Source organism: Ophidiomyces ophidiicola, assembly GCF_022830035.1.
Source record: "Ophidiomyces ophidiicola strain CBS 122913 chromosome Unknown scaffold_8, whole genome shotgun sequence".
NCBI classification, from domain to species: Eukaryota; Fungi; Ascomycota; class Eurotiomycetes; order Onygenales; family Onygenaceae; genus Ophidiomyces; species Ophidiomyces ophidiicola.
In genome coordinates, this window is record NW_026054648.1 from 419,480 (window position 1) to 431,501 (window position 12,022).

The following is a 12,022-nucleotide window of genomic DNA, read 5'->3' on the forward strand; positions in this document are numbered from 1 at the left end:
GCATGCTCTTGGAGGCAGCTGAACTGTCCAACCACGCACAGCCACCAGGGGTCGCGAGGGGCAAGCCACGCTCAGGCGGCTGCTGGGGGAGCTCTGGTGTGGCCGTGGCGACACACCCCAGGTTCCTGCATGTGCTCATTCGCGCTGGCTTCTGCGCCTCAGTAGGTAGTTAGTTAGTTAGTTAACTAGTTAATCGTGCTGGACAACTAGGTAGACTTGATTAAACTTGATGAAGAAACATAGCTCCATAGCAAAGTCCACAATAACTGATATTTAGCAACAGCATCGTCTACTCACACCGCCGCGGTGGTCAGGCAGTCTTTGTTGACTGTCCAAAGCCCACTCACCGAATTTACCGCTAGGCTGCTTTAAGACTGGCGCCTTGCCTTTCTGACACGTCCGATTTGTTCACGAGCACCACCCATCTTGCCCCTCACAGCACCGATCTTCTACCCAGGCTCACGAGTGTTAGTCTGCTGAACGAAAGCACCCTGATACTTCAGTACAATGCCGCTTGAGCAGGAATACATATCCTGTGATGCGCACGATGGAGGCCCAGACCTCTGTATGCCAACTTGTCGAGGCGTCCAGATCGAGGAGCTGTCGATTGTTGAACTACAGCAGCACCTGACTGAAGGCACATTTTCTGCCCGTGAACTGACTGCTTCATACCTCCTAAGAATTGAGAGGATCAATTCAATATTGAAGTGGGTTGCCTTTCTCTCCACTGGTATCTGATGCCCTACGCGCGTCCGTGGATGTCAATTCACGGTAGTCTATCCAGGGCTGTTATTGAGACGAACCCGGATGCCCTTGATATTGCAGGCGACCTGGACAGTGAGAGACTAACTGGAAAAATTCGAAGCCCTCTCCATGGCATTCCTTTCTTAGTCAAAGACGTGGGTGTTTACTTCATTCATGCGTATTGGGATAGTCTCGTGTTTAGGCCATCATGCTGAGCCGCCCGAGTATAGAATATGGGCACAGGGGACAAGATGCAGACTACTGCCGGTTCCTCCGGTAGGCCCTTTGATAACCTTTTCCGATCAACAGTCACTGCTAATGATTTGCTCACTTATATATGGGTTGGCCCTAGTCCTCGCTGGTGCGACTACACCAGAAGCAAATGTCGTCAGCCTGATGCGTCAGACTGGTGCTGTTTTGCTTGGCCATGCCAATTTGTCAGAATGGGCCTCAATGCGGTCTTCATATTAGTGTGTTTTCTCCCAAACATTTGTCAACTCTACGCCGATCTTGACATTTTCAAAGCTCTGAGGGCTATTCGTCTAGAGGCGGACAATGTCGCAATCCCTACAATTTAGCTGAACACCCTGGGGGGTCGAGCTGTGGCAGCGCTGTGGCGGTGGCTGCTAACATGTGTCCATTCAGTCTAGGAACCGAGACTGATGGGAGTGTCAGTGACCACCCTTCAAGAAAGGATGTTTTTGCACATCTGACTTATGAAACAGGTTATTTTTCCTGCTGACCGTAACGGGATAGTTGGCCTTAAACCTACTGTTGGCTTAGTTTCTACGAAAGGAATTATACCAGAAGCAAGTAGCATGGATACTGTAGGACCTATGGGACGAAGTGTTCAGGATGTCGCTGTTGTAATGGATGCAATGACCGGGAAATTTCAGACAGGTGAGGTTCAACGTGAATCTTCTCATAGACCCCGCCATCTAAATATACAGGAAACCGATCTACGGTTACGTATTCCTCGTTTATAAGTCAAAGAGACGCTCTGAAAGGTGCCAGGTTTGGTCTACCCTGGCAACGTGTTTGGAAAATGGCAAGCGAGAATGAGAAACTGAAAATTCATTACGAAACACTAAAAGCGGTTATTGCAGATATGAAGAGTGCTGGAGCCGAAATATTTGAAGGAGCGGATTTTCCTAGTGCGAAGGAGATCATACCACCAACAGGATGGGACTGGTTAGAAAATACACCTGGCGTCACGACCAGAATTGGGGGCTCGTTACTGATGCCTAATAGGGAATATGCCCCAGAAGACAAACCCTACCTTTCTGAGTTTAATATTGTGAGGACAGAATTTTACAATGGCCTTCAAGAATACCTTTCCAACCTCATTACCAATCCAAACCAAATCAAAACCTTGGAAGATGTAGTTGCTTATAACCAAAGGCACGCGGAGGCTGAAGGCGGTTATCCAAACATTCATCCTTGCTGGCCAAGTGGGCAGGATAATTTTGAAAAGAGCGTTGGGTCTAAAGGAACTAAAAATGAACAGTACCGTGAAGCTCTAACCTTTATTCAACAAAAGTCGCGCAAAGAAGGTATTGATGCCGCTCTGTACTGGGAAAATTCGAAACTGGATGGACTTCTGGTGCCTATCCAGGCTGAAAATGGCGTGGCTTGTCAGGTGGCAGCGAAAGCCGGCATGTCTACCTCGTTTCCCTTTATAGGACGTTGGATGATTCTAATTGTGGGATAGGTTATCCTATGATTACAATTCCCATTGGTGTTGGAGAAGATGGTAAGTTTATTTATCTGCTCAAGAATCCGAGTTACGTACATACTATAAAGATCCATTCTCATGGTGTCTGCAGGTGTTCCTTTCGGAATCGGAATTATTCAAACAGCATGGAGAGAAGACCTTCTCATTATATATGGCTCCGCAATCGAAGATATCGTAGGCAGAAGGCCAAGGCCTGCATTTTGCAATATTGCTGCTAACAATTGTATGCTTATTGGCTCAAAGCCAAAGGCAGGAGTTACTTAGAGTTTATATGAAAGGAGTCTGACAGGATTAATATGCGTCTAGATTGACCAGATGTATATATGACCTTCAACAATTATGGAATTATAAATCCTGTTTTAAAAGCCACTAGGTGCTCAATCAATACAGAATATATGTCTGGCTTGCAACATGTATCCGTCTAGTTACCCGTCATTTTATCTTGAATAGACTGATGGACTATCGTATTCAGAATCATTGACACGCGTCAAGTTCTTCTGTTCAATCTTCGCTTGAATAATGGCGCTTTCAGCCACTAAAGCCCAAGCTGCAACCGCACTAAATACCAACGAGAGGATGAATATGGGGACGGAGACCCATCTGCTCGCGTTTTCGAAGGCACACTGCCGGTCAAGTAGCTTGCCATCGTGGTCTTCAAACTGATACCAGCCCTGAAATTCGCATGTCCACGTTTCGGGATCGAAAACACCTTTATCGTACGGATTAGTTCGATAATCTGGGTTAAAGTGATCGGATAGCCGGTGGGATATGAAGGCGTATGTAAGAGTTCCTAGAGTAAGAAGAGAATGAAGTTGCAGGGTTACAAGGACATATGCCCGTTGGCGAAAAGACATCTAGTTTGGCATTAACCTTAGGCGGTACATCCTATGAGGGAGACGGTTCTTACCAAGATCGCGCCGTTGCAGAAGGAAATATATACAAAAGTTATCCCTAGCAGCGCGACCAGCAAGCTGAGTGCACCACTGGCAATCACCGCTCCAGCTGAAGCTTCATTAAGGTGGACGGGAAATAGAGCAAGGGAGCTATCTGCATATCTATCAACGCTATGAGGGCCCTGAGGGGTAGGTGGGAGTTGATTGACGGGTTCTCGGCGAGCGAAGAAAGCTCCGCATTTTAATACCAGGGAAAAAATAGAGCTTATGCAGAGAAGTGTGGATATGCCTAGAAGAAAGAATAGATGGATTCTGGAGTCATCGTTGGGAGGCATTGTTACGTGAGAGGAGGTTTCGCGCTCATCGGTAGAGCTCCGCACGAGCAACACGAAGAAAATTCGAGCAGAAGCAGAATCATAATCAATTTAAATAGCGTTCCCCCAGAACAGCCGATGCCTCGTGGGGTCCTGTGCCGGAGATGCTTCTTGATATCACCCAGCCGGGGCCCTTCGGGTTGACTACTTAGTTAGGAAATGTTGGGGGCCAGGAGAAAGGCCAGCATCAATTTGATAGTGATGACAGCGAGGTTTCAACCTGCAGCCTGGCAGCCGTAAATGGGCTAGGTTTGGACATGGCTGGAACGTGGAGGAAATATTTCTGCATCCACGGAATATGGCCTTCATAAAGATTGGTTTCACCCAACAGTAGAAAACGTGGGGCAAGTGGTACGGATAATATCTGCGGGTATTTTGGTCTGCTAGACGATGTATATACCAAGCCGAACAGTATTTCAGCTTGGAATATGGCAATTTGCTTCCAGATGAGCTTCTGCGACTCTCCACCGGTAACCTGTAAAAGCCTCGACCATTCCCCACTATTCCGTCGGAAGATCTAAAATGCTTCTTTAGAGGGTCCAATGCGGGTGGCAACTTTAGCGAGACGTTTTAAACCGCTGGATGGCCTCCACACAATAATATAGATGCAGTAGTTGCTTGTGGGCCTGTTGCGCGGGTGGATGGAAGCCGGTGCCAAGAGGAACACTTAGGTTGTGGACGTGAGAGCCTTGCCTCGGCTGCCTCAAGGCACATCACAAGCCAGCGGGGAAGCATGGCGCTTCCTCATGGCGATCAAGAGCCAGCGCATCTTCCACAAGATGGCGACAACACCCTCGGTTGGAGAATAGCCACTTTCGGAGCTGGTACTCCGTACTTCTGGCAGTTGATGAAGAAGTGAAACAGCCAATCTACACGCCATTTTTTAACATATACCCGTCCGCTTCGCTAGATAAGGCTTTTTTGGTTACTTGATTCCATTCAGTTACATACAGCCTTTTTGTTATTGTTAGTATATCGCTACTATGGCGTCCAAATCTTACAGTCGGCTCCCTGTGGGCAATAGGCAATTTACTAAGGCTGGTGTTGTGATCATTGGAGCTGGCATTTCGGGTACGACATCGAGCGAGATAACTATATGTCGCATGTGAATTTCGATAGCAAGCTGACATAGGCCTTATGTGTAGGACTGTGCGTTGCTATTGATTTGATAAAGAATAACATCCATAACTTCGTTATTCTTGAGAAGAGTGCCGGCCTCGGTGGGACGTGGCGAGACAACAAATATCCAGGATGCTGCTGCGATGGTATATAACCTGCCGCGGGCTACAGATTTCTATCTACCCTGAAGATTTGTTAATTTTTGCGATTGTAGTGTTCTCTCATCTTTATAGCTTTTCCTTCGAGCAGAACCCGGGCTGGAGCCGGCTGTATGCTGACCAGCAGGAAATTTTGGTACGAACTATTAGTCTATGACTTCCCTTGCATCTCTGTGGGGTACTGACCGTTATAGGACTATCTGAGAAAAGTAGCAGAGCACTATAGTCTGTACAAGTATATTCGTTTTAGCTCTGAGGTGGAGGAGGTGCGATGGGATGAATCCAATAGCAAATGGTGCACAAAAGTCAAAGTGATTGGTAGCAAGGATATCGAATTTGGAGAAGAATATTCAATCAGCTCGGACTTTCTAGTATCCGCCATTGGTCAGCTGAATTACCCTTATTATCCATCGATATCGGGAATCGAAACCTTCAAGGGAAAGATGATGCATTCTGCAAGATGGGACTGGAGCTATGACCTGAAGGATAAGAAGGTCGGAGTTATAGGAAATGGTATGTGAAGCTTTGAAATAACCATTGCTACCCTGGACTAATGAGCTGCGCAGGTGCTACTGCTGTCCAGATCATCCCTGAAATTGCTAAAGAAGTATCTCATCTTACTATCTTTCAGCGAACGCCAAACTGGGTCACACCACGTATGGATATGTCTGTCTGGGCACCACTTCAAGCTATTTTCCGATACTGTCCTCCTACTCTGTGGAAACTACGAGCCTTGATAATGGACTTGCGTGAGCACATTCATGTGATCTTTAACAATCCCGATTCCACAATGGCCACCATGCTCCGGGATGCAAGCCTTAAGATGATGCACAAGTCTCTCCCTAATCGACCTGACCTATGGGAAAAACTTACTCCAGATTATCCCCTTGGATGCAAACGCATCCTTCTTAGCGATGACTACTTTGGTACTCTGGCTCGTGAAAATGTTTCTCTCGAAACAAATCATATTGATAGTATCACCGAGAAAGGTCTCATAATTGACGGTGTCGAGCAGGAACTCGACGTGATTATTCTCGCCACTGGATTCCGCACAGTTGAATTCATGCACCCTATTAAGGTCTACGGCAAAAATGGGAAGCCTCTAACCGAAATCTGGAAAGGCAAGCCGCGCGCTCTATATGGCGTCACGGTCGAAGATCTTCCCAATTTCGGTATGCTCTATGGGCCCAACACGAACCTGGGTCACAGTTCTATTATCCTCATGGTGGAAGCTCAATCCCGCTATATCCTCGCCATGATACGTGCCATTTTGCGCGCTAGGGAACGTGGTGAAGCGCTCTCTATAACGCCTAAATTAGAACGAATGGAGCAGTTCAACTCTGATCTGCAAAAAGAACTCTCAGGAACTTCATTTGCGTCGCCTAATTGCCAGAGTTGGTATAAAACTGCAGACGGATTGATAACGAACAACTGGTCTGGCCCCGTGGTAGATTACCAGAAACTCTTGGCCAAGCTGGATTGGAATGACTTTGACTTAGAAGGTAACGGCGCAGTTGGCATGAAGAAAACCCGTATTACCAATTTGGGGCGGGTCAGGGAGGAGTCCATAGTCGGTATTAATGCTTTGGGTTTTACTCTAGCAGGCACCCTTGCGGTTGTTGGCGCTTTAGCCTATAAAGCGCCTCACCTGCTCCCGAGATGGCGATGAGTTACTTGCAGTGTGTGATAATTTATCGCGATTATCATTTGTTTCATGTTTTCCCTTTCAGTGCTAACATGTAGAGTACAATTCACACGGCTTTCCAGGGCTTTTATGTTTGATACACATTCCCTTGCCCTATGTTCTTCAGACTATTTTGACTACTAACAATGAGAACTCTCGGTTCCACATAACAATACCAAACTGGCCCCAAATATTTGAATTCAGACGCCTCATTTCGTTCTCTCTGCTCGTGGCCGTTCAGTTTGTATTAATCTATGGAGTCTTTCGGCATCGCTCGACACATCCCTTGAAGGGGCCTTTAGAAAGGACATTCCACGAAAATCCCCCATGAGACAGCAGCTTTAGTCGAGAGAATGCAGATGAGCTCGCAGCCGTTGGGGCACTCAATTTCTTGCCTTCTTCGTGAACTGGGCTTGCTACAAGAATATTTGCCATTCCTTTGTCCACTAACCGATGGTAAGCAATATGAGTACAGATTACCTGTGGCGAGAACCGAATGCAGACAAGCTAGCGGGCGAGAACAGTGTGGAGTTAATGTTATGTTTTGTTATCAAACGAGAGAGGCCCAGCATAACTAAATGCTCTTTCCGGTGAATTTACAACCTTTTTAAATGGAAATATTACATTAGCTATCACATTTGGGGCAGTGTATACTCCGTAGACATCTCAGACACATATTTCGGTATAACCTAAACAAGGGCTGTACTAGGATGTCAGACATAGCTCATCCGAATCAGTTCATACTTGTGCAGTTGAGTCGTAAATTGTGGCCAGCTTCTTCTGTATTAATCTCCAAAGAGCCAACAAAAATAGGTATGAAGGAAGAAGGTTTAACGTCGTCGCCGTCATCAGGGCCCAGAATCTGCTGACTTTATAATCGTGGGCGCGGTTCCACCGAAGTCCATACAGAACGTAAGAACATTTCTGTTTCCGGAGCCTTCACATAAGCAGGGCTGGGCCATACTTTGTATAGTGTTTGAATCTTGCTCCAATGGCTGTGAGTCCAGGGAAGCTTATGTAATCCCCGCGAAGGTTAACTACTGTAGTTAATGGCCAGGAATAGGATTGAACAAGTCTAAGGGAGTATCTGTACACAAAGATAACAAGAGAAGAGATACAAAGGCTTATTTACTCTCTATTTATGCTGAATTTCTGGGTGCAGTTGCTGACAGCGGAGACTTCGCCGGGACCACCCTGCACTTGACCCTGAAGCCCCCCTCAAGCTTATCCTATCACTGAAACTGCCTGTTTAAAAGCTGCATATCTCAGCCGCATAGCAATATTTCCCATTGCTGGTTGTTTTTATTGGAATCCGATGCAGCCTCCTACTAATTATTGCCGCTTTATTTCTCGTTTCTTAAGCATACAATCTTCTGCGAGCTTGAATCCTCCAGCCATTCGATAATCCGGGCAGCTGGAGGAAATGGACCGCGCAAGGAAGAGTATGCCGCTAGTATTGATTTTAATAGTATTGGTTCTAATACGTTTTCTTTTAGGAGAGCTTCGTGATCAAAATATTAGAGCATGGGCTGGGGAGCCAGGTATCACGATGCCACCTAGTTCACTCAATAGCATGCATGTGGTTCTAATTCCTGAACTTCTTTCTAGATATATTTACAGTCAATAAATCGCTGGACTCTGCTCTAAAAAAGAACACCGCCTTTATAAAACGTCTTCGAACCGGTATTACCGCGTCCGCGCAACTCACTTTTCTTACCGAAATCCGAGCCCTTTCATTACATAAATATCTTTCAGAAATAATATCTGCTTTCTACGAGGGAGCTTGTAAATTGAAATCGCCTGGAGAGATTACGGCTGGAGTGGAAATAGCCAGCGCACTTCACCAGCGGTTCGGTCCCGATGAGTTCACAAAGCAGCTTGGTTGGCTTCTTGGCCGTGGCATGAGTACGCCAGACAAAGCCCAACTTAAATCTTGGAGCCAAGATGTTCGAGAAAAAGAAGAAAAGGAACGACTAGTTCGACAGCGGGTCTTACTGCGAGTCGTGACAGAGCTATGGCTGGTTGGGCTTTTACGTACTTTAGATGATGTTGAACGCCCCGAGGATCTGGGTGTAAAAGGAAAAGACAGTGCAGCTAGCGGTAAATCTTCCGACAGTCAGGTGAAAGGTAAAATGCTGCAAAGCGCATCTCGATCTACTCAGGACAAAGATGCAGATCCATTTCCTTTAGAGGTCATTAAAGATTTGCTTGGATATGACCGAGAGCACCAAAACCTCCCTTTGGCTGTCTTGTTTGCTAAAAATTATGCCTGGGACATCATGGGGATTGAAAAGGTGGACGAAGGAAGAAAGGTAATCGATTCAAGCGGTGACATAACTGCAAATAAAGAAACCGTTGAAGTCTCTGGGGATGAGACACAAATATGTTCCGCGAATGACCCGCCCCTAGTATCTGACGAGAGACTACAAACCCGATTCAAGAGTATCATGAACAAATACCTTGAAGATGTGAAAAAACATGTCGTTCGAGACCAGAAGGCTCTCACACTTCTGAGTCGCCGAAATGCTGAAGCATACGTGAAGAGTGGAGAGATTCTAGAAGACCGGCAGTCGAATTTCGAGAAACAGTCGAAGGCTCAGGAAAAGTTGGTGGCCAATACACATGTCCTTTGTGATATTCTGGGATCAGATATGCCGGATCTGGTTGAGAAAGAAACGCCAGGAGGCCTTAACAGTGGTATTATCGGACTTGTAAAGACTGGCGAGTATTTGAGAGGCCAGGGCGAAGGAGCGGGTATCTGGGAAGATGAAGAAGAACGCAGATTTTATGAGAATCTTGTTGACTTAAAAGGCAGAGTACCGGCTGTTCTTCTTGAAGATGGTAAGAAGAGAAAAAGTGATGTCGATGACCAAACACAACAACCTAGTACCGAAACTCCAAACGGAATTGGTCCGGATGAGAAAGGCCAACCTCAGGCCTTGGACTCTACCCCTAAGGACAATGATGACCAATCGACCGCAATTATTAACAAAACTGTCGGTGCTCAGGTTGATGCACTGTTGGCAAGGCTTCCAGAGCTTCAGAACAAAGATTCTGTCGATCAATTTGCTCTAGAGTTTTGTTTTTTGAACTCGAAAGCCTCACGAAATAGACTTTTAAAAGCGGTGCAAGATATTCCCAAAGGCCGTACAGACCTACTTCCGTTGTATGCGCGATTGGTAGCTACACTCGGGCAATATCTCTCTGATATTCCACAGAGTCTAATTTCATATCTTGATGAGGAGTTCCGAAGCCTTCAACGCCGTAAACAAAAAGAATTTCTTGGGCAAGTAAGAACAAGCAACATTCGATATCTTGCGGAACTGACAAAGTTTGGCGTCGTGCCAGAACACGTCATTTTCCATTGTTTCAAAGTCAGCCTGGATGATTTTTCAAGAATGAACATTGATATTATTGGAAATTTACTGGAAAACTGTGGCCGATACTTACTACGGAATCCAGACACGGCCCCAAGAATGGCATCTTTCCTCGAAACCCTTGGGCGGAAGAAAACAGCCCAACATTTGGGCCAGCAAGAACGAATGGTCCTTGAAAATGCTATTTACTACGTTGATCCTCCGCCGCGCCCCGCGATTGAACAAAGGGAGCGCACCCCGATGGAGCTATTCGTGCGAAAACTAGTATATGTCGATATGAACAAGCGTAACTATCCCAAAATTTTAAAATCTATTAGAAAACTTCACTGGGAGGAACCAGATGTACGTTGATTGATTTGGTACTATGTCCCTAAGGGTTATACTAAGCTGATCTAGGTTGTTCATATATTGGAAAGCATATTTAGCAAGCCAGGCAAAGTCAAATACGGGAATATCCATCTGCTGGCGCTTCTTGCGAGCGCACTCTATCGCTATCATCAAGGGTTTATTATCAATATCATCGACAATTCTCTTGAGCGTATCACGATCGGCCTGGAGCAGAACGACTTCAAATTCAATCAAGAGCGCATTGCTGACGTCAAATACCTTGGGGAGCTTTATAACTATAAAATCGTTGACTCACCTGTGATCTTCGATACTCTCTATCGCATTGTGACCTTTGGCCATGGTATGAAAACTTTCCAGCGATAAGACTTTCTCGGGGTATTTGTTGACGAAATCATAGAAGGCGGTACTCCTACTCCAGGGAAGCTTAGCGCGTTTGATCTACCCGACGATTTTTTTCGCATTCGCCTTGTTTGCACAATGCTCGGTACATGTGGCGTTTGCTTCGATCGTGGCAATACTAGAAAGAAACTTGATTTTTTCCTGACTTTTTTTCAGGTAAGTCTTGACCCTTGTAGGATCGTGCTATTGCTAATCTTCATTAGTACTACATTTTCACCAAAGACCCGATGCCAATGGATATAGAATTTCTCGTAACCGATACTTATGCTTTAACGCGCCCTCAATGGAAACTTGCAACCGATCTTGGAGAAGCTGCTCAGTTATTCAGCGATGCAGTTACACAAAATTACAAAGTTCAGGATACCAACAAAATAAATGAACCGGAGGAAGATGGAGAGAGTTCATCATCGGAGGAAGAGTTCGAGGATGATGCTATTGGGCTGGGCGAAGAGGAAGGGTCTTCCAGCGAAGATGCCGAAGTATGCCCCAGGGATAAATAATTATCTGTACAGATTGCTGACTCAACTTAGGCTGGAATTGATAATACCGACCAGGACATCGAGCCCGGCTCCGACGAGGAGGAGGAAGAGCAAATCATCGTCACACGGCAAGAAGAAGAACATGATCCTGAGGCTGAAGCCGAGTTCGATCGCGCGTTTGAAAAAATGATGGCTGAGAGTCTAGAATCCCGCAAGTTTGAGCGAAAAGGAATGTTTGATCTACCGTTACCGATGAGACGTACTACTCGTGAACCCGCAAGCGTTGAAGATGGCGAACATGCTCCAACACCACCGAACACGATGGCATTCTCACTTATGACCAAACGGGGAAATCGACAACAGGTAGAGATGCTTCATCATTGACTGGCTGACCTTGCTAATCAAGTTGCAGACTCGAACCATTGACCTTCCTTCGAACTCTAGCTTTGCCATTGCTATGAGGTCTCAAAAACAAGCTGAACGCGAAGAGCAGCAACGTATCAAAAACTTGGTTTTGAATTATGATCTCGGAGATGAAAATGAAGTTAACGATGGTGAACCACCCTGTCCCACTCCTAGCTAACCATATCACATGTCTATTAATACTAAAGCATGAGAGAAGGTAATGAGAAGCGCACGACACCCAAACCCGAAAAGATGACCTCTGGCCGAACCTTTCGCTCCCGTAAATTGCAGCTTAGCGATGTTGATT

The 12,022-nt window shown here is 45.9% G+C and overlaps 4 protein-coding genes across 4 annotated transcripts; 3 read left to right on the top strand and 1 right to left on the bottom strand.

Annotated features, from left to right (window-relative positions):
• Window positions 1–507: 507 nt before the first annotated feature.
• On the top strand, window positions 508–2,455 carry LOZ57_002822 (uncharacterized protein; the record flags this gene model as incomplete). The annotated part of the gene is made up of 8 exons (XM_049251882.1): window positions 508–707; window positions 785–899; window positions 975–1,020; window positions 1,097–1,214; window positions 1,270–1,414; window positions 1,470–1,644; window positions 1,695–1,935; window positions 1,996–2,455. 8 exons carry the CDS (start codon window positions 508–510, stop codon window positions 2,453–2,455), a joined length of 1,500 nt encoding a protein of 499 aa, XP_049109200.1.
• Window positions 2,456–2,916: 461 nt separating this feature from the next.
• Window positions 2,917–3,707, bottom strand: LOZ57_002823 (uncharacterized protein; the record flags this gene model as incomplete). Its single annotated transcript, XM_049251883.1, has 2 exons — window positions 2,917–3,333; window positions 3,387–3,707. 2 exons carry the CDS (start codon window positions 3,705–3,707, stop codon window positions 2,917–2,919), a joined length of 738 nt encoding a protein of 245 aa, XP_049109201.1.
• Window positions 3,708–4,729: 1,022 nt separating this feature from the next.
• On the top strand, window positions 4,730–6,692 carry LOZ57_002824 (uncharacterized protein; the record flags this gene model as incomplete). The annotated part of the gene is made up of 5 exons (XM_049251884.1): window positions 4,730–4,817; window positions 4,892–5,011; window positions 5,080–5,159; window positions 5,218–5,536; window positions 5,590–6,692. 5 exons carry the CDS (start codon window positions 4,730–4,732, stop codon window positions 6,690–6,692), a joined length of 1,710 nt encoding a protein of 569 aa, XP_049109202.1.
• Window positions 6,693–8,130: 1,438 nt separating this feature from the next.
• NMD2 (mRNA decay protein) lies at window positions 8,131–11,893 on the top strand (the record flags this gene model as incomplete). Its single annotated transcript, XM_049251885.1, has 8 exons — window positions 8,131–8,149; window positions 8,204–8,248; window positions 8,316–10,426; window positions 10,481–10,772; window positions 10,830–10,987; window positions 11,035–11,310; window positions 11,362–11,673; window positions 11,723–11,893. 8 exons carry the CDS (start codon window positions 8,131–8,133, stop codon window positions 11,891–11,893), a joined length of 3,384 nt encoding a protein of 1,127 aa, XP_049109203.1.
• Window positions 11,894–12,022: the final 129 nt, after the last annotated feature.